Source organism: Cervus canadensis, chromosome 19 (assembly GCF_019320065.1).
Source record: "Cervus canadensis isolate Bull #8, Minnesota chromosome 19, ASM1932006v1, whole genome shotgun sequence".
NCBI lineage: Eukaryota > Metazoa > Chordata > Mammalia > Artiodactyla > Cervidae > Cervus > Cervus canadensis.
In genome coordinates this window covers 44,060,842-44,088,386 of record NC_057404.1, presented here as the reverse complement: position 1 = coordinate 44,088,386, position 27,545 = coordinate 44,060,842, and the positions used below count along the sequence as shown (strand labels likewise).

General features: G+C 37.1%; 2 protein-coding genes across 6 annotated transcripts in view; one reads left to right on the top strand and one right to left on the bottom strand.

Moving 5' to 3' along the window:
* The window catches only part of GSTCD (glutathione S-transferase C-terminal domain containing), a 127,925-nt gene extending 123,166 nt beyond the window's left edge, over window positions 1-4,759 (bottom strand). For 2 of the 5 annotated variants that reach the window (XM_043438304.1, XM_043438308.1), the window contains exon 1: window positions 4,534-4,759. The gene's annotated coding sequence lies outside the window, so the exon portion shown is untranslated. Of the gene's footprint in view, window positions 1-1,263; window positions 1,577-1,861; window positions 2,026-4,322; window positions 4,509-4,533 lie in introns of those variants that run through there. The other 3 variants (XM_043438306.1, XM_043438307.1, XM_043438305.1) reach the window with 3 other exon arrangements.
* Window positions 4,760-4,781: 22 nt separating this feature from the next.
* On the top strand, window positions 4,782-27,545 carry INTS12 (integrator complex subunit 12). Its single transcript, XM_043438309.1, has 7 exons — window positions 4,782-4,911; window positions 13,557-13,721; window positions 16,313-16,465; window positions 17,500-17,687; window positions 19,145-19,304; window positions 23,773-23,919; window positions 26,861-27,545. Exons 2-7 carry the CDS (start codon window positions 13,566-13,568, stop codon window positions 27,443-27,445), a joined length of 1,389 nt encoding a protein of 462 aa, XP_043294244.1. The 5' UTR covers window positions 4,782-4,911; window positions 13,557-13,565; the 3' UTR covers window positions 27,446-27,545.

Here is a 27,545-nt window from a genome sequence, read left to right as displayed (position 1 = left end):
GAGCCGGAAAAAGTATAACTAGAATCCACTCAAACTTGTAAATAAAGCATAAACATTTTTATGCCTACTGATATTTAGGCAAGAGAATTAGGAACCCAACGAGATTCTATATATTTACTTAGCAAGTAGAATATTCATACACTGAGTAATGAATAAGAGTGTAGACTCTGGTGCAGACTGATTGGGTTTAAATCCTGGTTCTGACACTTAGTACCTAGTAATATAAATTTTTTCTGTGCCTTAGTTTTCTCATTCATAAAAAGAGATAATAACAACAACAGTATTTACCATATAGTACGTTGTGAGAATTGAACAACACCTATCACATTAGTAATCCTCTAACTAAATACTATTGTTATCTACTTGTAATTTATCCCCAAATTCCTTATGCATTGATACTATCAAAAAACACCAAGTTTGATGGGCAAGTCTTCAATTACGCTTTATATTTCCAAACTTCTCAAGAAAAATGAGATTTTGTGTTGAGTTGAAAAGATTTTCTCTATTAACCAACTATACTCCAGTATAAAATAAAAAGATTTTTTTTTTAAAACAGAAAAGATTGAAACCAAATATTGAAAAAAAAAAAATCGGTTTGTTATTTAAGGCCGAAAACCAGGGAGTCACAAAATTCTGGAGTATAAGTGGGATATCTTAAGTTCACTCGAATATTAACTGCTTTTATCGAATAGTTTAAAGCAATTTATAAGTATGAAAAAAATGACAAACTCTTACTTTTCTTAAAGATTCAAGTTTAAAATTAAACTCATTTTAATTCCCTACTACATCAAAACATTCAGCATTATGAATATTAGAACCTAGCTTGTATTTTATACATAAAAATAACAAGTTTGTTTTTTTTTTTTTCCATGCCATGTGGCAGGTGTGATCCTTGTTCCCCAACCAGGCATTGAACTCACACATCTGCACTGGAAGCAGGGAGTCTTAACTACTGGACAACCAGGGAAATCCCCAAAATAAAAGTATTTGGTTGCAAATATCTCACTGTTTTCTTTCAGTAATATAGATTTTGAAAAAAAGAAAAGTCTGCCTCTACAGAGTTAAATAGCAGCTTATTACCTTAGATATTAAAGGTTAAAAGAAAGAAAAAACCGAGCTATTCAGTGCTCACTACGCTGTGAAACATCGAGACACATATCACTAAGACCTAGAGGACAAAATCCTATGATTAAAATTAGCTGTTTTCTTATCCAGGCAAGAAGTGGGGAAAAAATATTTAAAAGTAAGAAAGCTTACTATAACCTTAGCCATTAGGGAACTGTGGCATCTTCTCTCCATAGAATCAGGGAATCATATGTTGCCATAGAATCATAATGCTTGCAGATAAGCTTGACCTCACAATTAACAAGGAACCACAGCATGAAATGCTAACCTGTTAGAAACATCAGCAAACATGAAATAAAATTACTGAATCCCCACAGTAACTAACATCTGTGCTCATCATGAACTGAATGGTATAAATCCTTGCTTTGCAAGTACTAATCATAACAGAATTCAGTAGGCTAGTTAAAAAACTTGAAGATAAAAACCACTAAGGAACTGTCTATACTAGAGATGTTTTAGTTGACTAGTTTCAGAATTTGTTCAGTTTCAAAGTCTGCTAAATTGTTGGTTAGAAAGATCAATTGGACAGTCAACATTTATTTTTATTTCAAATCACAGGTGATAGAAAAGTTACAAACACATGTTCAAACAAACAACCAAACAAAAACAACCCCTCCAAAACCCCTGATGGGCCCTCTACTATAAAAGTTCAAGTTTGAGCTTTTTTAAAGCAGACAAACTTATAACGGAAGGGTAAAAACAAAAAGGAAGTGATAAAATAATTTTCAAATCTCACTGATTTTTCCAGATTCATTTCTGAAGTTAGACCTCTTAAAATATTGCCTTCAGGTGTAATTCAAACATAATTTCCGGTACTTCTCTGGCAGTCCAGCAGTTAAAACTTCACTTCCAATGCAGAGGGTACAGGTTCTATCCCTGGTCAGGGGGCAAAGATCTCACATGCCTCATGGCCAAAAAACCGAAACATAAAGCAGAAGTAATATTATAACAAATTCAATAAACACTATTAAAGTGGTCCACATTAAAAAAATCTTAGAGAAAAACACAATGTGGAATAATGAGATATGCTTAAGGCAATCCTTTCAGTAGTAAGGACCTAACAAAAGCAGAAGAGATTAAGAAGAGGTGGCAAGAATACACAGAAGAACTATACAAAAAGAGATTTTAATGACCCAGATAACCACGATGGTGTGGTCACTACCTAGAGCCAGACATCCTGGAATGTGAAATCAAGCGGACCTTAGGATGCAATACTACCAACAAAGCTAGTGGCGGTGATGGAATTCCAGCTGAGCTATTTCAGATCCTAAAAGATGACGCTGTTAAACTGCTGCACTCAACATGTTAGCAAATTTGGAAAACTCAGCAGTGGTCATAGGACGAGTAAAGGTCAATTTTCATTCCAATCCCCAAGAAGGACAATGACAAAGAATGTTCACACTGCCATACAATTGTGCTCATTTCACATGCTAGTAAGTTATGCTCAAAATCCTTCAAGTTAGGCTTCAGCAGTGTGTGAACTGAGAACTTCCAGATGTTCAAGCTGGATTTAGAAAAGGCAGAGGAACCAGAGATCAAATTGCCAACTTTTGCTGGATCATAGAGAAAGAAAGGGAATTCCAGAAAAACACCTACTTCAGCTTCACTGACGATGCTAAAGCCTTTGACTGTGTGAATCACAATAAACTGTGGAAAATTCTTAAAGAGATGAGAATACCAGATCATCTTATCTGCCTTCTGAGGAATCTCTATGCAGGTCAAGAAGCAACAGTTAGAACTAGACATGGAAACAACAGACTGATTCAAAATTGGGAAAGTATATCAAGGTTGTATATTGTCACCCTGCATACCGGGCTGGATGACTCACAAGCTGGAATCAAGACTGCCAAGAGAAATATCAACAACCTTAGATATGCAGATGATACCACTCTAATGGCAGAAACTAAAGAGCAAGAACTAAATGGCAAGAACTAAAGAGCCTCTTGATGAGGGTGAAAGAGGAGAGTGAAAAAATTGGCTTAAAACTCAACATTCAAAAAAAAAAGATAGTGGCATCGGGGCCCATCACTTCATGGCAAATAGGAGGGGAAAGAGAAAGCAATGATAGATTTTATTTTTGTGGGCTCCAAAATCACTACAGATGATAACTGCAGCCGTGAAATTAAAAGACACTTGGACAGAAAGCTATGACAAACCTAGACAGCATATTAAAAAGCAGAGACACAACTTGGCTGACAAAGGTCTGTATAGTCAAAGTTAGGGTTTTTTCCAGTAGTCATGTATGAATTTGAGAGGTGGACCCATAACGAAGACTGAGAGCTGAAGAATTGATACTTTTGAATTGTGGTGCTGGAAAACTCTTGAGAGTTGCTTGAACTGCAAGATCAAACCAGTCAATCATAAGGAAAATCAACCCTGAATATGCATTGAAAGGACTGATGCTAAAGTTGAAGCTCCAATACTTTGGCCACCTGATGTGAAGAGCTGGCTCACTGGAAAAGATCCTGATGCTGGGAAACAGTGAACGCAAAGGAGAAGGATGTGGCAGATCATGACATGGTTAGATAGCATCACGGTCTCAACGGACATAAATCTGAGCAAACTCCAGGAGATAGTGAAGGACAGGGAAGCCTGGTGTACTGCAGTCCATGGGAGTTGCAAAGAGTGTAACATTTGTAAAGACTTACTGACTGAACAACTACAAATACTACTCACCAGAGAGTTAAAAAAGTCACATAGAGCTTGATGTTTGATTTATTCAATATGACAGCAAATTACTTAGTAGTATTTATAACAAAGACTTTATTCCACACTATTTAAATGACCATGGTTAAAATTTAAATTGTCATATCACTAGTTGTTGCCTGCTCTTACATTTTCCCTTTTAAACACTGTTTCTAGATAAGCTTAGGAAAAAAGAGGTACTCGATCTCTTCTATCAGTACTTTTGCCAAGATGCATTATTAAGTGTTGGCATTGTCTTGATATCCAAGATGGGATCATGACATTATGAATGAAGGAAAAAAAAAAGTCACCTAATCCTAAACCAAAGTGAAACACAGCTTTGATGATGCAATAGAAGCAAATGGCCCCAAATGAAGCAAGTTCACTGGAGCAACAGTTTGCTAATATTCACATATAACTGCTTTCTCCAAAGGGGAAGGGCTGGGAGAGAAAACTAAGTGCCAAAAAAAAAAAAAGTTAAAGACGATCCAAGAAATCTACACAAACTATACCTAGCAGCCAATGGCAAACGACCCCTTAGATTGCTGCAACTGGAAGCTGCTCCATTCCACCGTCAGAGAAAGCCACGGGCACTGGTCTTGGAAAAACTGGGAAGGGGACGGGAGCCTCGCACCCTTCCCACCCTTGCCCGCATCGTCCATCCTGTTTCCCCCTATGCTAAGAGGCGGTTTTTCGGGGTCACGGGGACTGCGCCCTCCTTACCTGGTCGCAGAGGCGCGGCCAGGCAGGGAGGGTGCGTGAGTGGGTAGGCGACAGGGGCCGCCAGCGCATTCCAGCCCCGCCCGAGCCGTGTTTCCCAAGGCCACTTCAGAGAGTCTTCGTCTGCTGGCCACTCGGGGCCAGCGAGGCCACGAGAGAAACAATGAAGAGCGCTTCAAGGAAGCAGCGGCAGCGGCCGTCATTCATAATCCGGCGGACCGGAAAGAGAGCGCCACGTCACTTCCTAGCGTCGCACAGTCAAAACGTTCCCCAGTCTCGCCTCCTGCGGGAACCTTTGTTTTTCCGCTCTCGCAGCGGGCTGCTGGTGGTGGGATCGGTTCGCCAGGCCACTGACAACGGACGGAGCAGCTGGGCGGAGCGGTGAGTAGTGAGTAGTGACCAGCTGCCCGGCTCTCAGCCGACCCTCTGGGGCTTGAGACCTCCGCGAGGGGCGAGGTGGGAGAGTAGTTCCGTGGGGTCTTAGAGTTTTCGCGCTCCCTGTGGGGACACCTCGCAGTCTGCAGGCGGTCGAGTGCCCAGACTGACCGCTTTCTCCTTACAGTGAGGATCCTGCTTCCTCGGAGGGTGTTGTGGGCTGGTGTGCGCGCGCCGACGGCAAAGCCCCAGGGACCAGGTCCTTAGAATCCTGCCTCGGACCTTCCTTGGCAGGTTCTGGCGACTTCTCTGTACAGCTCCTTCTGTCTGCCTCTCACCTCTCCGGCTCACTTGTCAAAGACCTTGCCCTGTGCTAGGCCTTGCGTGTGTCACGACATTGGTCAAAATATTGGCATTCTTCTTCTGAGCGTCTCTGGTTACTTTTTAGATTCTTTGTCACTTGATTGGTTTGCAATCAAGGTCTTTCCGCCTCACCTATGTTCCGGACGTGTGCCTAAGATAGCAGTGTAACCTAGGACCAAGAACTCGGTGAAGGAATAAAAAGGGCCGCATCTTTAAAGGGATGGGTTAGGAGAGCTTGCAAAGATGAAAAGGCAAAGCTTTCTAGAGCCGTTCTGTGATGACAACCCTGATATTGCACTCTGTGTGAATAGGGTCAGTTTCCTGCCTCTCGGTTCACATGAAAATCAACATTGCACTTCTTTTAAGATCGGCGTGTTAAGTGGGAAATGGGATCTAGAGGAAAGCATATATTAATATATGAATGCCCAACTTAGTTTGGAGAAATCACAGAAGCCCTCAAAAGTGACATTTAAACGAAACCTAGTTCAGTGACTCAACAAATAGTTGTGAGTCTGTTAAGTTCCAAGCACTAGGTATGTAACAGTGACTAAAACAAGTCCCCGCTTGCATGGAGTTTACAGCCTAGTGAGATTAAAAAATCTAATCCAGACGAAGGATTGGCAAGAAAGTATTGCAGATAGTAACATTGTATAAGTCCCCAGTCTTCAAAGAGGTGTTTTTGTTTTGTACTGCCTTTCCCTTTTTGATGTTTTAGGGCTTGGGGGCAGGGCGAGGCAGTGGGGATGACCCTGAGTTTCTTTTTTGTCGCTTTTTTTAAGGGACTTTGGAAATGTTGAGAACTGTGTAGAAGCAGAGAAAAGATCATTATACTTTGATCTCTAGTAATTCTATGGCCATTATATTGTGGTACTTTGCAAAATAGCAAAATAGTAGGCAAAAAAGATAGGAAGAGAGCATAGCAATCAACTACAGTATTCTTGCTTAGAGAATCCCACGGACAGAGGACACAGTCCATAGGTTCACATAGAGTTGGCCACCCCTGAATCAAAATTCTTCAAGCCAGGCTTCAGCAATATGTGAACTGTGACCTTCCAGATGTTCAAGCTGGTTTTAGAAAAGGCAGAGGAACCAGAGATCAAATTGCCAGTATCTGCTGGATCATCAAAAAAGCAATAGAATTCCAGAAAAAATCTATTTCTGCTTTATTGACTATGCCAAAGCCTTCGACTGTGTGGATCACAATAAACTGTGGAAAATTCTTAAAGAGACGGTAATACCAGACCACCTGACCTGCCTCTTGAGAAAACTGTATACAGATCAGGAAGCAACAGTTAGAACTGGACATGGAACAACAGACTGGTTCCCAATAGGAAAAGGAGTATGTCAAGGCTCTATATTGTCACTCTGCTCATTTAACTTACATGCAGAGTACATCATGAGAAACGCTGGGCTGGAGGAAGCACAAGCTGGAATCAAGATTGCCAGGAGAAATATCAATAACCTCAGATATGCAGATGACACCACCCTTATGGCAGAAAGTGAAGAGGAACTAAAAAGCCTCTTGATGCAAGTGAAAGAGGAGAGTGAAAAGGTTGGCTTAAAGCTCAACATTCAGAAAACTAAGATCATGGCATCTGGTTCCATCACGTCATGGGAAATAAATCACTGTCTCATGGGGAGACAGTGGAAACAGTGTCAGACTTTATTTTTTGGGCCTCCAAAATCACTGCAGATGGTGACTGAAGCCATGAAATTAAAAGACGCTTACTCCTTGGAAGGAAAGTTATGACCAACCTAGATAGCATATTAAAAAGCAGAGTCATTACTTTGCCAACAAAGGTCCATCTGGTCAAGGCTATGGTTTTTCCAGTGGTCATGTATGGATGTGAGATTTGGACTGTGAAGAAAGCTGAGCGCCGAAAAATTGATGCTTTTGAACTGTGGTATTGGAGAAGACTCTTGAAAGTCCCTTGGACTGCAAGGAGATCCAACCAGTCCATCCTAAAGGAGATCAGTCCTGGGTGTTCATTGGAAGGACTGATGCTGAAGCTGAAACTCCAGTACTTTGGCCACCTCGTGCGAAGAGTTGACTCATTAGAAAAGACCCTGATGCTGGGAGGGATTGGTGGCAGGAGGAGAAGGGGCCAACAGAGGATGAGATGGCTGGATGGCATCACTGACTCGATGGACGTGAGTTTGTGTAAACTCCGGGAGCTGGTGATAGACAGGGAGGCCTGGCGTGCTGCGATTCATGGGGTTGCAAAGAGTCGGACATGACTGAGCGACTGAACTGAACTGAACTGAGCTGAACTGAAGCCACCTAGCACACAAACACACACAGGCAAAAAAGATAGTTTCTCCCATTAAAGTACTGAGAGTTTTATAGAGAATATAACAAATATCCAAAAAAATAAAAAAAGTGTGGTTCAAGGTAGATAACTCCCGTACCTTGAGAATCCACTTTTAGATATCCTTGGAGAGCAGAATTAGTGATCCAGGGAGTAGAGCAAGAACACACTCACTATGAGTAAAGTCCTTATGAGAAGTAGTATTTGAACCAGGTCTTGATAGGATTTGGAAATAGAAAAATGCGTAAAATGCTTCTCAGACAGACAAATTTAGTAGAAGTAGCAAGCCCAGCTAATGACTCTGCCCTACTGAAGATCTAGGGAGGAAGAATTAAAGTTTTTGTGCCAGTTACTGAATCTTTTTAAATGGTAGGCCAAGAAATTCGGCTTTATTTTAAAGGCAGTGGGTCGCCTTAATTTTCAAAGAAGAAAGAAAGAAAATGTGTTGCAGGAACATTTAATATGGCAGCTGTCTTGACATCAAGGAGAATAACTAGATTATTGCTGTAATACAAAAAGCAAGTGAAAACCTGAATCTGAATAATAGCCTTGGAAATGAAAAACAGGAACAGATGTGAGAAATGTTGCAGACTCAGAATTCACAGGAAAGGCCTGCTGATTGTTCAGATATAAGCAATTGGGAAGGACTCAGTGAGCAAAGGTTTAGGCCTCAGACCTGATTAATGGAGAGTGTGTCATTTATTGAAAGTGCAGGACAGGGAAATTTGGGGGGAAGATATTCATAATTTCAAATTCAATCATAGCTGAACTTGAGATACCATTAGGGCACCCAGTTAGATATGTCTACTAAGCAGTTGGAAATGTGGCGTTTAGGCTTAATTGAGATGGACTGGGAATAAACATATGAAATCATTTATCTACACATGCTAGTTGAAAAAACATGATATATAAAGATTACTAAATGGGAAACTAGTAGCAGAACTAAAGAAAATAGATGAGGACACAATTACTTGGGCAATACCAAGATCAATGGCATTGAAAGGATGACCCACAGAAAGAAGAGCCCGAGATAGAGAAGGAAAACCAGAAAAGCTGAGTATTTCTCTTGGAGGAGAAAGGTTTTTGAAAGAGACAGTGAATTCTCTTGGCCAGCATTACTGAGTGACAGATTTACACTACAGTTGCTGACCTCTTTAGGACCATAGAAGAAAAAGAAATTTCTTTCACTCTTCATTGGTCCCTTCTTATCCATGTGGGATACGTTCCAAGATCTCCAGTGGATGCCTGAAACCATGGATAGTACCACACCTTATATATACCATTTTTTTCCTATGTACATACTTGCGATAAAGTTTTATTAATAAATTAAGCACAGTAAGAGATTAACAACAACTGGTAATAAAATGGAATGATTATAACAACATACCATAATAAAAGTTATGTGAACGTAGTCTCTTCCTTCAGCTTCTTTAACTCTGCCTGAAATGTGACAATGGCTTCTTCATTGGCAGACATAGCCTCTCCAGTAATTTATATATTTTTCAGTCTAAACCCAAATCTGTGTAACCATCTCTTACTTTCAGTAAATGGCTGGTATTACTCATTTCAGGGGATCCCTTGCTTAAGTTTTTGTAGATGCTCAATGCTTTCTGGCCCAATGCATTTCTGTCAGTTTGAACACATATTCTGTTCATGTCCACCCACAAATTTAATGCCTTTTCCAATCTAATTAAGCACTTATGCGCCATGGCTATAACTCTTGCAGCTTGAGGTACAATAGCACAACTAGCTCAAATTTCTTTTTCCTTCTTCACAATTTCACAGATAGAAGACTTGTTCTTACCATAGATTTTAGCAACCTCATTATATGAGCATATACCTTTTTTCTTATTAAGTTGAAAACATCCACCTTTTCACTTAGAGGATGCACTTTGCAGTTTCTCTGGCATATCTGAATTGCATGCATTACTACTCTGGCTCTTTGGGGCCATTAAATAAATAATAATAAGGTAACATGAACGCAAGCACTGCAGTACCCTGGCAGCCAATCTGATAACCGAGCTGGCTAGTGACTCACAGGTGGGATTCAATGGACAAAGGGATGATTCATGTCCCAAGCAGGATGGGCCACGCTGGTGTGTGATTTCATCACACTACTCAAAATCCACATACTAATTACTAATGTGCATTTTCCAGTAAGAAAGGAGAAATAATAGAAACTGGAGAAAGCAATAGAAAATGGAGAGGGAAAGTAAGGTAGAAAGCAAAAGAATAAAGGATAAAACATACAACAATGAGTGTTTTATTTTAGGCTCGACTCCTGTTTTTTCTGTTGGATGGGGAATAGAAGTTGGGTCGAGAAGTTGCGAATAAAGAGGAAGCAGAGGAAACAAGAAAGTGGAGGCCTCTATAAATTCAAAGTACAGGTGGATGGGAGTAAAGAAATTTTTAAAAGAAAGAAAAATGGACTTGGTACCCTGAAGAGGCTCCTGGGTCAAAGCAGTAGAAGAGATTAAGAGAGTGATGGAAGATTGTAGTTAAAAAGGAGAATTGACTGTAGTCAAAGAGAAGAAGAGTTGTGAGCTCCAGGCTTCAGTGGTAAAGATGAAGCTCTTTGAGGTTGAAGATCTAAATAAACCTAGCACAGCAGTTGGAGAAGAACACCAGTGTGGATGCTGGAATTACCAGAGCTGATGGCAAGGGGCAGAGGAAGAAGATGAACCCGGTGCAAATCTGTCCATTAGCAACAGTGAACATGCGGGTGTGGGCTTGAAGAGACGATGTTGATCAATGATGGTCAGGGAGAATTCTCCCTAAAACAGCAATATGGAGTAAGGTCTTTGTAGACCTCTGTTTGGTCTTTGAATAGAAACAACTCACTACTTGGGGAAGGCTGTGAAACAGGTGATGTCTGTGTGCATTTGAGGGGGGGATAGTCAAGGTGGGCTGCCGTCTATGGGGTCACACAGAGTCAGACATGACTGAAGCGACTTAGCAGCAGCAGCAGCAGTCAAGGGAAAGCAATGAAAGGAGTGCTTGAGAAAACCATGGAAAAATCTAGGGGAATGTGTTGGTAATAAGTAGGGGCTAGAAGATGATGGGGAGCTAGCAATGAAATTAATATGAATGCAGGAGATGTATGAAATTAATGTGGAGGGGGGAAGGACTGAGCTGATTGAGGGCATGTATGCGTGCTTCATTGTCTGACTTCATTGTCCAACTGTTTGCAACCCCACGGACCATAGCCCACTAGGCTTCTCTGTCCGTGCAATTCTCCAGGCAAGAATACTGGAGTGGATTGCCATGCCCTTCTCCAGGGGATCTTCTCAACCCAGCGATCGAACCCGCATCTCTTATGTCTCCTGAATTGGCAGGCAGTTTCTTTACCACTGGCACCACCTGGGAAGCCCTGAGCTAAATGAGTACTGGAGGGATTTTTAAGGGGGAGGCAAGTTTGTACCTTAAAGTAACCATTATGTATATATAATAGGAAAAGGGAAACCGGAAATTACTAGAAAGACTAACCCATTGGTCTCCAAACTTTTCTCATCATTTATTCCATGAGTAAAAATGTAAGTACAAGTCTTTATGTATGTATTTAGCTACCAATTATATGGGCTTCCCAAGTGGTGCTAGTAGTCAAGAATTCACCTGCCAGTGGAGGACATGTGAAAGACAAGGTGCTGACTCTTGTTACCTAATCTGTAATATAAACCTTTTTCTATCTGTGATTACAGAAATATAAAACAGTAAATACTCTGCTTCTAATTTTCAGCATAGAAATTTGAAGTGATGGTTTTTTGAGTATATTAAAAGGATTCTTCTAAGTTTCAATCCTTTCAGCACCTCAAAATACAGATTGTTCTGAATAAGTAAACTACTGTGCTCTTGAGCTATAAAAACTTAAGTCAGTAGAAAGTCTAGGCTGTGTTTCCTTGTGCACTCAGGAGGAGTGGCAACTTTAGTCCTTTTCATTGTGGACATTTTATTATTTTTTTTTCTCAGTCACATTTTTTATTGTTGTTATAAACCTCTACCTTTATATTGAACTTTTTTTTTCCATTTATTTTTATTAGTTGGAGGCTAATTACTTTACAATATTGTAGTGGTTTTTGCCATACGTTGACATGAATCAGCCATGGATTTACATGTATTCCCCATCCCGATCCCCCCTCCCACCTCCCTCTCCACCTGATCCCTCTGGGTGCTGCCCAAAGTCACACCTAACACATAGACCCATCTCAAAACTCACTACTGGACACTCCACTGCACTCCAGAGAGAAGAAATCCAGTTCCACGCACTAGAACACCGACGCAAGCTTCCCTAACCAGGAAACCTTGACAAGCCAATCGTCCAGCCCCACCCACTGTGTGAAACCTCCACAATAAAAAGGAACCATTGTGGACATTTTAATGAGGAGCTTTTCTCCTCAGAATGTTTATGGTGACCAACCTCATGAATAATTAAAAAAAAAATACACCTTTCTGTACCTATCATTATATATGGGTAATGTATGTAATAATGCAGTCTTAAGAAGTAACAGAGGTTGCTTCTCAATTTTTATTAAATTATTACCCATACAACCCCTGGGTCAGGAAGATCCCCTGGAGAAGGAAATGGCAACCCACTCCGGTACTCTTGCCGGGAAAATCCCATGGATGGAGAAGCCTGTAGGCTACAGTCTATGGTAGGCTACAGTCCATGGGATTGCAGAGAGTTGGACATGACTGAGTGACTTCACTTTCACCCATACCACTGTTTGAGGTAGATTATTTTTCTTTTAATATTGAGCTTTGGACCCCTGCTTGTGAGTGATTGAGTAGAGCACAGAATTTGGCAATAATTTTGTGGCCATCAGATGGGTATCTTATACCTTCTTTAAAAAAAAAAAGCCATTCGGGGTGTGTGTATGTGTATTTCCTATAAAAGCTGAATAAGTACAAGGAGGAAGGTAGATAGGGAAGGAAAAAACAAAATCCATTTTCAGGGGGGGTCTTTCATATGCCAAGATTAAACCTACAGCAGGTTTTAATGGCTTTATAAATCCCTGAAAATGAGAGATTACTGTGGAATTGCTGACAGATCCCTAACTCTAGCAGTACAAGTGTGCCGCATTATTACAGTATTAACCTCAAGGACAGAAGACAGTTTCAGGCTCTAGAATGTTGATCAAAGGATTGAATACAAAGTATACATTTTTATTTTAATAATTCCTTGCCTGGAGAAGTATTTTAAAAAGTGACACCAGAAATAAAACAACATAATAGCGTTGGTATTAACTGAAAACAAAACTTTTTAATGTTTTGAATTTCGTAAGCCTTTGATGCATATCTTCACTATTTTTTAAGCTCCTTAGGGCACAGAGAATATCATAAGCTATATATATAAATGTATGTTTTAGCACCATTTGTCAGAGACTTTGCTTTTTAAAAATAGGTTAATGCATGAGATACCACAATCTAAATGTGATGCAATAAGATTATCATAAGTATATTTTCTGAGGCATTCAAGATTGGGTCTGAGGACTAAGGAGGCAAAGAAAGATAACCGAGGTTAAAATTTCAGCACAGACCTTTATAGCTTATTGCTTAATGTATGCTGTAACTATTGTCCTCCCGTGACACCCTTCCCCCAATCTGTGTGTGTGTGGCGGGGGTGGGGGTGTATAAATAAGGTTTGAGAGAAGAAATTTTGATATACTGTAAACTTGACCTAAACACATCAAGTTTCTCTGTTCCAAATTGTAAGTGTACTATTTGAAAACAATATTAGGAAGAGGCTCTGTGGAGAGGAGGAGCTTATCTGATAGCTGATAACACTCTCACTTTAGGAGAAGAGAACTAGATAATTCCAATTAGGGATAAGAAGGAAATTTATCTGTAATAACCTTTTAGACAGTTTTAATTTTGTATCAGGTACACATTAATACTTATTATAAACAAAACAAGACAGATAAATTTTGACAGGTAATTGCCCATTGTCTGTAAATTACCTTCTCTCTCTTTTTTTTCCTTCAGGTGTTTGGGATGGCTGCTGCAGTGAACTTGGAACTTGATCCCATTTTTTTGAAAGCACTAGGCTTCTTACATTCAAAGAGTAAGGATTCTGCTGAAAAGCTAAAAACACTACTTGATGAATCTTTGGCTCGGGGCATTGATTCAAGTTACCGTCCATCTCAAAAGGTATATAACTGAATTAGAGGCTTGGAGGGAGTTTTGTAGTCTTTAATGGTTAGACCATCTCAAAACAGTCTGTCTGCCAGATAATCTTCCCTTGTGGCATGAAGAACTTTATAGTGTTATTTTTTTTCCTCAAGCTTTCAGAGAATTATTCCACTATATAGAAAAGTTAGCTGAGAGTGGGGAATATTTTGTTCTACTATTTTCTGTGTATAGAAACCCACTTATGTATTATAATTTTAATTCTTATGATTAGAATTTTTTTAATCTGCTGAATGAAACCATAGCTTGTAATTATTCTCTAATGTTTTAGGGGCAAGAAAATAAAAGGACAGGGATTCTACAATGAAGTGAATTACATATAGATAGGATAATTTAAGGGCAAAAGGAGGTATGGATAAACGGTGAGAACTATGTCACTCCCATTGCAAACAAAATGGCCAAGCAGCTTTCTGTGAAAAGAATATACATTTTGGAACCAGACAAATCTGTTTTAAATCCCAGCTTACCTCTTACTAGTGTGATAACAGGTAACATATCTTGAACATTTACTGTGTCCTAGGTACTTTTCTCAGTGATACAGGTGTATAATTAATTTTAATTGTGATAATGATCCTTTGAGATAGGTATTTTTTTTATTTTACAATAAGGAAACTGAGGTACATAGTAACTTCATTTCATCTAGCATCTGTTTCTCTATTAGTAAAATGAGGATGATGAGAACTACCTTACAAAGTAATGAACATTAAAAGAAATAAAATACATTGGTCACCTAGTGTAGTGTCTACTTGGTATATAATAAGCTCTTAGTGAATGACAGGTGTTACTATATTCTTCAATACATACCTAAGACATTCTTTCAAACCTTTCTAAAACTCTAGCCTTGAAACTTCGAGTCACCCAGGTCTATGAGCACCTAGATACCAAACTGATGAGGAAAAGACCAAACTACCAGACTAGTTCAGTCTAATCCAGAATCTCAAACTCAAGACAGGGCCAAGTCCCAGACTCAGTGCCCAAGTCAGCAGTGATATTTTCCTCCCAGCCTTCTTTCAAAATAAGCTCTAGTATCCTCAGACCTTTTCATTGTCCTTTGACTAGTAGAGCCATTGTGACTTCCTTTATTTTACCATTCTCATTGTGGAGGTTCAGTGAGCTCCAACCAACCAAAGTAATAAAACTCAACAAAATATACTAACAAATCTGTTCTGCTCCGAGTATTGATATTCTCCAAACAGGAAATTCCTATTATTACTAAAGAAGGAGTATTTTTCTAAAAGTTTATTTACTTCTTTTACTTTTGGCCGCACTGGGTCTTTACTGCTGCACTCAGGCTTTCTCAAAGTGTTTTAAGTAGGGGCTCCTCTTGGTTGCTGTGCGTCAGCTTGTCATTGCGGTATCTTCTCTTGTTGCAGAGCACAGGCTCTAGGGTGCAGGGCTTCAGTTGTGATGCGTGGGCTCAGTAGTTGCAGACCATGGGCTCTAGAATGTGGGCTCAGTGGTTGTGGCACAAGGGCTTAGTTGCTGCACGGCATATGGGATCTTCCGGACCAGGGGTTGAACCCATGTACCCTGTGTTGGCAGGCAAATTCATAGACACTGGACCACCAGGGAAGCCCCAAGAAGCAGTATTTTTGAGATTCTAAAACAGAAGGCAGTGCAATTATTAAAGTACATGAGAAATTGGTTGCAACTAAAACGTCTCCTGCCCTTACATTTTTAGCCATTAGAGAAATGTAAATTAAATCTACAATGATATGCCTTACATATCTATTAAATGTCTAAAATTAAAAAGATTAGTGATACCAAGTGTTGGTGAGGATTTGAAGATAGGAAGGAACTGGGACTCTCAGGTACTCCTGATGAAAATATAAACTGGTATACCACTTTGGAACATGGGTCGGCGAGGTTTCTTAAAAAGTTAAGCATAAACCTACCATATAATCCAGATATTCCACTCCCAGACATTTATTCTAGAGAAATTAAAGTATGTGTCCATGTAAGGGTTTGTACGTGAATGTTCATAACATCATTATTTGTAATAGCCCCAGACTGGGAACATCCCAATTGTCCAGCAGTTGGTAAATGAATGAACAAGTCATGGTATATCTGTCCAATGGAGTACTATTCCGCAACAAAAGAAGTGAACGTTTGTTACACTCAGTGACATTCATGAATCTCAGAATAAATATACTGAGTGAAAAAAGCCAGAAAAAAAAAGAATATATCCTGCATGATTCTACTTAGAAAAATTTCTAGGAAATTCAGCCTATATAGTTACAGAAGATGGGTCAGTGGTTACCTGAGAATGGGTGGCTTAGTTTTCTAGGATGTCTACCTCCAAGAGTGATTATAGAGGGCAACAAGGAAACTTGGCAGGATGATGAATATGTTCATTATATTAATTGTAGTGATGGTTCACAAATGTGAAACCATATAGTGAAACTTATTGAAGAAAAAGACACAATATGTTGGCACATATGATGTCTTAATTTTTAACTGATAATTTAGATGTGTGATCTGGTTTTTTTTTTTTTTTAATAATATACTAGTCTGAATATTTCTTTATAGGTATCTTTTAATTTCATACACAGGATGTGGAGCCACCCAAAATTTCAAGCACAAAAACTGTTTCTGTTAAGCAAGAGCCCAAAACATCATCTAGTCTTCCTTCTGGCAATAATAATGGCAAGGTCCTTACAACTGAGAAGGTAAAAAAGGAAGGTGAAAAGAGACCTGCTGATAAAGTAAGATTTTGCTTTACTCTAGTAAATCAATCAGTTGTTTTATGCTTGCTTTTTGTATGTAATAATTGGTAAAAGTATGTAATAGTCACTCAGTAAATATATTTTGGTTATTATGGATTTTTTTAAAATTAGAAACATTTTAGATCCATTTATTGAGATCATTGTCAACAAATATTTGAGCCCTAGAAGATATACTAATTTCATGTGTACACTTTAATCTATAACTCAAATATTTTAACTGGAACAGTTGTTGAAAAGAAAAGATGGCAAGGAAAGAATAAAGATGTAAATCACTAGACATGAAATTTGCAGAAAGGCATGTGCCTTAACAGGGTTACAGAAAACTCTTGGATTGTCTACTGTGAATGATTTTTGCACATAGTTAATTATTAGGATTTTAGAACTTAGTAAAAAAAACACTTAAAAAAACTTTAGTAATACTTGCTCTCAAGGGGTTGTGTTTCTAAATACTGGTTTTTTTTCTAAATACTGGTTCTTTATAATCTATATTATATTGTTCTCTTTATATTTTAAAGAAAGGAGCCAGAATTTGCTTTGAAACAAATATGGCAATGTGTTAAGCCTGAGTTACTGGTAGAAGTTCATTATTCATTTCTTTTCAGTATAAAATATCATTAGTTCATAATTTAAAATATTTAAAAATAGCCTTAAAAATATCCTTATTAGTGCTGTGGCTTCTCAATTCAAAGCATCCAGTGGTGGGTAGGAGGGCAGTGTAAGTAAATCCATTGAACTTCCATGATTCTTTAATGAATAAAAGAGTACAAAGAGAGATACAGATGCATGCTGAACTGTCCTGATTTGTTTCTTTTTACCTTGTTGGATTCTTTGAACATCCTGAGTACGAATTTACTATAAATCTTCTACAGGTCTTTAGTGTGTGCTTTTGTCCCTAACTATGTGAAAGTATCTGTGGAGTGGACTTGGTCATTGCACACTGTCTATCTTGTACATCTCTCAGTGATTTAAAGTTTATTTTAATGTGTTACTTTTTGACTGGGTGCTTTTTATAGATGAAATCAGACGTCACTGAAGGAGTTGATGTCCCAAAGAAACCTAGACTGGAGAAGCCAGAGACACGGTCCTCTCCCATCACTGTCCAAACCAGCAAGGATTTAGCCATGGCTGACCTTTCCAGCTTTGAGGAGACCAGCGCTGATGATTTTGCCATGGAGATGGGATTGGCCTGTGTTGTTTGTAGGTAAGTTGTACCTTGCCACATAGATTCTTTTGTTTCTTTGTAAAGAACAAACAATTTAAAAAAGAAAAAAAATAGACCAATTGTTGGGTGTTTTTTAAATTCTGTTTTCATTATTTGGAGGTGGATAGGAGATAAACTGCCCATGTGGCAATTTAATGTCTAATAAATTGTCAAAAATTTATATTACTGACAGGCATCTTTATAATCAGTTATGTTGTAATAACATTTTTTGCATTCTTGGCTTCTAGAGTAAAAGCACTTACTGCTTTAATTTTTAGTGAGACACTGTTTAGCAGATTAAATTATTTCCACCTTTCTTTTTAAGAAGACTATATTGCTTTTTTTTCCCTGAAGTGTTCATAGAATTTATAAAGTAAACAGTTATATACCATTTTCTAAAATAGTATTAAATCTTTTCCTAAGGATAAGGAAAATGAAATTAATGGATCATGTAGGTCATTCTGAGTATTGTTTTGAAACATGGATACATAATTATAAAAACATAATTTTGCTTAGTAGAAGATTCATCTTAAAAATCAGAATAATTAGATTTTAAATTCCTTGATACCAGGATGTCCATCTTTAGTTGTTAATGACTTTCATTGCCTAGCACAGTAGAAGAGATCATCACCTTTCCTGCTATTTGCTTCATGAAAATATTAAATTCCAGTGCGTTGGGACTGAATGCATAGCTCTAAAATTTTGTGAACATTATAGAGCATCAGTTATTGTACTTCTGAATAGGATTATTTTGTTAGAGCCTCATTGCTTTAACATATATTTGTTTATTTCAACCTTTATCTACTGTAAGGGTTATCATTTTCATATAAAGAAATAAATGGTAAAGTAATAGGGGGGAAAGAACTAGTAATTGCAATCCTCCATAAGAAGATTTGTTACGAAAGTCTGAGGCTGTTGCTGTTGCAATTTTTACCTGTTTGATACACTTATTAATACATTCTGTTTTGTTGATTAAGACATTTATTTACGGAGCACCCCATGTCTGTGCAGTAATGTGCTAGGCACTGCAGATAATTAGGTTCGTTTTCTACCTTTAGGCAACTCATGTATTAATGAAGAAGATAGAACAATATGTAGGCAACAAATATAAAGGAATTGAATAGAGGTACAAAGAAGATGTTATGAGACTGTTGGAGGATGAGCCAAGGTCTACTACCTTCTGGGAAAAAGAAAAAAATTACAGTGGAAAATGCTAAGAAGAAGAATATAGCCAAGTTTAGCCTAAGTCACCTTATACATTTCTTACTGGTTGAGCATAACCTTTAAAAGAAATGAATTTTTTGTGCAGGCTACACGTTGGGATTTGTTATTTTACTGTTTGGCTTTTCTGAGGTCTTTACCCTCTTTAATATATCAAACTTCACCAGAAGAACCCTAGAGTGGCTTTAAATTGTTGCATTCAAATATGTGTCATATCTAATGATTTATTTTCTTAGGCAAATGACAGTGGCATCGGGTAACCAATTAGTAGAATGTCAGGAATGCCATAATCTCTACCACCAAGATTGCCATAAGCCCCAGGTGACAGACAAGGAAGTGAATGACCCTCGCCTTGTGTGGTATTGTGCCCGATGTACCAGACAAATGAAAAGAATGGTAGGAATTATTTTTCTCCATTTTAAACAATCTCTGTCCATTTTTTTGGTTAATATGTGGTTGTTAAGATAAAAATTCGAACATTTATGCTATTGAAAAAAATCTTATAAGCTGATTATTTTAATGTTTGTTTATATAATATAAATGTGTGGTTTATGTGTCTATGCCTAAGTGGACCAGACCATATATATCTATTTTTCTCTGCTCAGCTTTTAGCTTGTTCTAGTATAAATGAACAGAATTGGAGACCCACAAATTAGGACTATTTCCTACTGGTGTGTCAGTGTATTTGTGCACATTTAAAAATACTGCAAAGCACTATGGGAAGTCGTGAGATACAAAGCCCTAGTCTTTGATGAGTCTGTTAAGGAAATATTGGAAATGTCTATTCCTGAGTGAGCGCAAACCACCAAACTTACAAGCTGTGTGCAAAGCTACCTCTGTCTTTCCTTCTGTATTTCTCTCTCTATTCCTTGTCTTTCCTTCTCGTTGTCTTCAAGTGACCATTTAACCTATTTTCTCAAGTACTTTCTCAGTTTACTGCTCACAAACATAACTGCCTTTAATGTCATACTGAAACATTTTCGTTTGTTATATTGAATTTATTTTCTAACTTTTATTCATTTAAAAAGTAGATGGATGAATGTTATCATTTTCCTTTTAAAGAAATCAAGTTGTTATTTACTTCAGTGTCTTGTTTACTTCCCCCATCCCTGCTCCCCTACCTTTGATTAGGGACTCTTTTTTTTTTTTTATTTATTTTTTACTGAAGTAGAGTTGACTTATAATGTTAGTTTCTGATGTACAGCAAAGTGATTCTGTATATTGAATGTAGTCCCCTGTGCTATACAATAGGACCTTGTTGTTTATCCATCCTATACATAATAATTTTTGTCTACTAATTCCAAATTTCCAATCCATCCTTACCTCATTCCTCCCACCCCTTTGGCAATCACAAGTCTATTCTCTATGAGTCTGTTCCTGTTTTATAAATAAGTTCATTTGTGTCATATTTTAGATTCCACATATAAGTGATATCATATGATATTTGTCTTTCTGTGTCTGACTTGCTTCTCTTATATGATAATCTCTAGGTCCAGCCACATTGCTGCAAATGGCATTTTTGTTCTTTTTTATCACTGACTAATAGTCCATTGTGTATGTCTATACTATATCTTTGGGACTTCCCTGGTAACTTACCAGGGAAGGGAACGGCTACCCACTCCAGTATTCTGGCCTGGAGAATTCCACGGACTGATCCATTCCTTTGCGGATGGACGTGTAGGTTGCTTCCATGTCTTAGTTGTTGTAAGTGGTGCTGCTGTGAATATAGGAGTGCCTGTATTTTTGTGAATTGTAGCTTTCTCCAGAAGGTTAAGGACTTCTGATAGAGGAGTTCTCATATTGTTAACCAAGTGAATTTCTACATAAATTTTTCTGACCAAATATATGTTTTTAAAGTCAGAAGTACTCAGTTAAATAAAAAGAAAAAAAAAATCAAGATATCTACTTTTTAATCACTAAATCAGAAATAGATTATGTTTTTATTCCTATGAAAAGTAATAAAATTTCAGTAGTATTTATACTTTGTGTTTGTAACAAGAAATTTCTGTGACATGGTACAGTATTTTTTCTGCTCTGTGTGATTTTTATTTAGTTTATTACTTAAACTACCCTCCAGGACTTCAACCCAAGTAATTATGGGTGAGCAGAATAGTATGTTCCAGCACTTTGGCGCAAGTAGTCACTAAGAATTACTAGTCAAAATAAATAACTTGTGATAGTGATCTTTCTTTAACATAGCTTCAGAATTTTTTATTATTTTATTATAAGTTTCTTAATAAAGTAAGTACTGTTCTCTCCTGTTTTTCCTCCCTTACATTTTGTGAGTTAACTCGTACCAAATCTATATTTATAGTTCTTACCCTCTTTCTGAAGTGAATTTTGGCAGATGACCAGTTACTACAGTTACTTCAAGTGCAGTATTTTTTAAATTAAAATTGTTTTCTTCTCCACTCAGTTTTTCCTCCTTTGCCTGAACTGATAACATTATCCTTGATGCCTCTCTTAAATCCACATCCCTTTGTTTACCAAACTTGTTAATTGTATCTCATATGTATGTCACAGATCTGCTCATTTCACTTTTATTACCCTGTTCCACAAATCGCTCATTTCTTGCTGTTGCATTAGCTCCTTGATTCCCTTCAGTCCATTTTACACACTGCAATTAGAATATTCTTCTACAATAGTTATCTAACTTTATCTGTTTAAGTGTGCCCAGTGGCTCTCAATTACCTATATAGTGAAGTTATCCTTGTTAGGGTGGATTGTGGACCTTCTCTCTTTGACCCAGCTCTATGTTTGTATCCTTTTCTTCCCACCACTTCACCATATACACCACATACTATGGCCACACGAGACCAAATGGTTCATTCCCTGAGTAAGTGGTGAACTTTCATGTTCCCACATGTCCAGTTTCTCAGCTTCTCCTCATCCTGATACATTTTATTCTTTATCAACTTTGCAAATTAAATGCCTAATTAATTTGTATTAAAAGCAAGTCTCATTCACTCACCAGAGCACCAGAGCAGACCTCAGGACTGGACACATTCTACATTCTGTTGTTTCATTTTAAGATACATAAAAATAGAGGAAATATAGATTTGGGCCAGAAATCAGCAGTCAGTAAGTTCAGTCTATATGTCCGAGTCAAGTGCTGAATGCCTAATGTCAGAGCATGATAGTGGGTGGCAGGGTCCAGAGTTATTCTTTAGTTCTGTAATTTTCTTTCTACCAGGCAGTGGGATTTGCCCCAACACTCACGACTTATTGTAGTGGTTCTCAGTCTAAGGTGGTAACATATTCCTACTCAGCAATAACAGAAGTACGTGGTATTTTTGATTGTTACCATACTGGCCATATTGCCTTGAGTGGTGAATTTCATACATTCTACACTGTGTGAGTCAGTCACCCAATAAAAAATTATAGTGCCTTTGTTGAGCAATACTGAATCAGTGATAATATCCTAGTTCCCTAAACTAGTACTACCAGCAAAGAACAGAGGGTTTTGGGTATCTCTTAGGTTCTAAGATGACTAGGTGAAATAGCCAGGAAGCAGAAGATCCAAACATGATCTCCTAGGTAGAGGTTTTTTCTGAGCTTTATAGTAAGGAATCTTCATCTGCTAAAGCATACAAGTTAGGTCAGTCTTCAGAGTCTAACCTCATCTACTGATGTGGGTGGAGGAAAGTGTAAGATCAGAATACCATGTACTTCTGATACTCTGAAGGCTACATTTTCATAACATGGTTTGCAGTACAAGGTACGATAATCTTTCTTGGTAGTAAGAGATATTTTACCATAGATATCTTCCAGCATCCTTTATAATATTCTTGATCTGAGTGTTGCTTTATAAGTGATGTCTGAAAGTAGGTATACTTTCATGTGGAAAATATGTAATATAAAAAATGGGATGAACTGAGACTTAAGGATGAAAATATATTATATGGCAAACCATAGCACAAGAAAGTCTAAACAAAGATAAAACAGCTACATTCAAATTTCCAAAAATGGGAACACATCATTAATAAAGTTTTTGGTATAGTTTTGCATGACCTTACTAGGACTGTCAAAAACAGTGGGATGGCTGGGAGCACCATTACTCATCTAGTAGAGAAGGGTTCTTCTGGATTAAGTTAGAAAACTTTGTTTTCTTACCATTTGTAAATAATGATGATAAGTAGTAACTGTTATTATCTGCACTTAACATGTACAAGACACTGTGTAAACTCTTATATAATCACAGTTCATTCTCATAACCCACCTTTAGAACGGAAGATTTTATCCACATTTTGCAGATGAAAAACAAGACTTCTGGAAATTTACATATTTTACCTGAGGTAACATAGATAGGGAAGTAGTTGAGCTGGGCTTTAATTTTAGTTCTATTTGATTCCAAAAACTGTCCTCTCAAACATTGCACTATACCGTTTATATAGTTAATACTATTTAGCTGGACAACACTAAAGAATAAACTGAAAAATGATTCATGTACAAGATAATTTAGTAAAGTACCTAATATAAAGGAAAAAGATCAATTGTTGGTCAAAATAAAACTGAAAATGCTTATATGGTTTTTTTTTCTTTTTCTTTTTAATGATTTTGGTCTATTTTGTTAAAATATTTAATTAACTCCAGTCTGCATGATTTTTTTTTTGCATGATTTTTAAAACCTCATGTTATCTTTACTGTTTAGAAACTGATAAAATCTATAAAGGCATTAATTGATATGATAAAAATAATTTGTCCAAGAGTCTATATTTTTGATGTCATCACAGTTATATTTTTTAAAGTTAAATGTTTATCTGTATTCCAGTTCATTGAGGAGTCCTGTGGTAGATTTTATTGTCTTTTTGTACATTTAACTAAGATTTTGTAGCTAATTTAATCTTAACACTGATTTTTGCAGGCTCAGAAAACTCAGAAACCACCACAGAAACCAGCCCCCACAGTTGTTTCTGTAGCTCCAGCTGTTAAAGATCCATTGGTTAAGAAACCAGAAACTAAACTCAAACCAGAGACAACTTTTCTAGCATTTAAGAGATCAGAAGTCAAGGTATAGTACATTCTATTTTTATCTAAGATTGGCTTTAAATTTAGTTGACTTAGTAATAGTTACTTGAAAAAATTAATCAGGAACTTTGTAGACTAAATGGCCAAATGTTGGAAATTAAGACTGTATTACCATTAACGTTGGCTTCCCTGGTGACTCAGTGGTAAGGAATCCGTCTGCCAATGAAGAGACACAGGTTCAATCCCTGGGCCCAGAAGATCCCCTGAAGAAGGAAATGGCAACCCGTTCCAGTATTCTTACCTGGGAAATCCCATGGACAGAGGAGCCTTGCAGGCTGTGGCCATGGGGTTACAAAAGAGTTGGACATAGTGACTAAACAACAAACTGTTAACATTAAGTAGAAAGGGAACATTTATATAATTATCTTAACTCGAGCTCTGCTATTTCTTTTTTTATCGTCTGCTATTTCTTTTTTTATCGTGGTTAGGAACTATTTGTGAGCATTCTAAGATAACATTCTTTATCATTCCCATGTAGTCAGCCAATATTCTGCAATCAGGAATTTGGTTTCAATTCTAAATACCTTTGTCCACAGTAGCAATTGTTTTGCTCCTCACATCACTTATGAGCTTTTTCCTTCCTACTCATTGGCGATTGAAGAAGTTTTGTTGGTTTCTCTTATTTCTTTCTGTTATCATGAATTTTCCCATGAAGTGGCTCTCTCTTATACTAAGGGGCCAGATTATCTAGTGAGAGTATTACCTTTCTCATTCCTTGGTCTTCATCCTTGACATCATGCTACATTATTATTATTATTATTATTATTATCCTGGCATTTTGCTATCATAGGATAAAATATTTTTCTAATCTAATTTTATAACAAAAGGAATGCATTTATTGAGTTACACATTCTGATTTTAAGCAGAATACTAAAGATAGAAGAAAAAATGTTAGCTCCGGATTCTCAAAGTTTACCCCCAGAAAATTCTAAAGATATTACCTTGTCCAATTGGCTATAGGTAGTGAAAATCAAGAATATAAGTATAAAGTACTCTTGAAAAAGGTACTGATAATTTTATTTGCAGATCATTTTTAATTTAATTTACCAAGGAAGAGTTGATATTCCAAGGGATAGCCCTTATTGGTTTGTCACATAGAAACTTGGTGAGTTAGAGTAGAAGTAAGAATAATTTATTGAAAATAATTAGAGTTGCTATATTCTATACTTAAATTACTTTCAGATAGATTTTTATACTAACCTATTACTACTAAGGCTTATTTTTAGGAAATTCAATATGAAATTATTTTGCAGCAAATAAATTAAGGCCTTGACTGTCATGTTTGTTCTGATTAAGAGGTTTTGATATTTTTATAATAAAATGGAATAAATGTTTATTATGAAATTCAGTAAATTGAAAAGCAATACCAGTAACAGCAAACCATTAAAATAAAATGTCGTATACACAGAACTTGCTTTGTACTTCATAAGTGTTGGTCTTTTTGATTACTTCAGATGAGTTTTCTTTTGTGAAGTTTGTTGAAAGATCATTTAGCCAAATGGAAGGCAGTTTTAATATTTACTAGAAAGAAAAGGAAAAAATTACATCTTTTATAATTGAAAATTAAGTTTATCACACCTGTGTCCTTTTGTTACCTTGGCTAACTTTTTCTCATTAAATATATGCATTTCTCTAGGAATTTGCAATTTATGTAAAGTTTACCTTATGAGATTGTCATTATATGATGTTACTGTAAAAAATCCTGTCATTTTTCACAGTATGTGAACAATAATCTGGACCTTCCTTTTATAAAGACCTCAGAGCACTCTATTTTCAGTATTTTTCTCATTGGTTTATAGTGTTTAGTGCAGATAACATTGAAGACCACTTTGTAAGAACTAAAAACATTTTATCAACTCATTCAGAGTTCGGTTCTAAAATATAACTGGGTGTATTTTAAGCATGATAACTAGCATATTAAGTAAGATACTATTTGTAAGACTTTCATCTTTTACATATTTAACACTTTTGTGACCCATGAATATAAGATAGAAAAATTCAGTTCACAATCAATTTGAACAAAGTGCATTTTCCCCTAAATGTTAATGTGAAAAAAATTGTTTTTGTATGAAGAAGAACAGTATTTATGTAGTGACGTTAGTACTCTGTTAGCTTTTGACTATCCAAGGAAGTTAATTAGAGAAATTTAATATGTGTTACACCTTTAAGGAATAAATCTGGGAGTGAGTCAGGCATACCCAAAATGTCACTATACAGCTTATTGGGGCAGTTTATAAAAAAGTTTATAAAAAATCCTTTAGATAGAAACAGAGATCTCTGTGATGGTTTCAGTGGAAACATGGTCAAATTGGGAAAATAAAGTTATGAAACCTTTTTAGTATTTCACCAGTTGTAAAATTTCATGTAGTTAATGCAGTATACCTGTATATATGCAAGTATGTGCTCAAAATTTAGGGGGAATTTTTTTTTAAATAGGTTCAAAATCTCATCTCAGACCTCTACTAAATATCCTGGGCATAAGCATTTTTGTCCATTAAGAGTGGATTCTGTTTTTGAATTGATCCACAAGTCATTTGGAGCAAGGTCTAAAGAATTAGTAGTTTTACTAAGCTAAACAATAATCTTTTTTGCATGAAAAACAACTTAAAACATTAAATCTGATTTTCTTATGTGGCTTGTGACGAATCTAGAAGCAGTCCTCAGAAAGGAAGTTTTTTTCTGAAATGATTAGAATAAGAATATGACATCCCATAATTCCTGCTTTGGAAATGGTAGCACCGTTAGCGATGGAAAGGTTTTGTTCTATGTGTTTTGTCATATCAGTTTATCAGAACTTAATTTTGATGATTTAAATTTCCAAGATCATTTTTGTATAAAAAGTCTTAACCATTAATCTTCTTATGTATTTCAGAATATTAGATATTAATTATACTTGGCTCTAACATTTATCTTATATTTTTTAGGCATCCACGGTTGTTTCAGGAAATTCTTCTAGCACCAATGTTTCCTCTTCAGCAACTAGTGGCCTAATTGGATGGGCAGCTTTTGCAGCCAAAACTACTTCTGCTGGTCCGTCAACAGCAAAACTGAGTTCAGCAGCCCAAAACAATAGCGGGAAACCTGCTACCTCTTCTGCTAACCAGAAGCCCGTGGGTTTGACTGGTCTGGCAACAACATCCAAAGGGGGACTAGGTTCCAAAATAGGTTCCAATAACAGCACTTCACCAACTGTACCATTGAAACCACCTCCACCTCTCACTCTAGGCAAAACTGGCCTTAGTCGCTCAGTTAGTTGTGACAATGTTAGCAAAGTAGGTCTTCCCAGTCCAAGTAGTTTGGTTCCAGGAAGCAGCAGCCAGCTCAGTGGGAATGGAAATAGTGGGACATCAGGGCCTAGTGGAACTACCACTAACAAAACCACTTCCGAATCGAGCAGCTCTCCATCAGCATCCCTTAAAGGTCCAACTTCACAAGAATCACAACTCAATGCCATGAAGCGATTACAAATGGTCAAGAAGAAGGCTGCCCAAAAGAAACTCAAGAAGTAATGTGGCCAAGTAGGTTTTTATATATTACCCTAAAGATTAAAATCTTATTAAGATATAAACTGTAATATACTATAACTTAATAAAAATCTTCATAATGAAA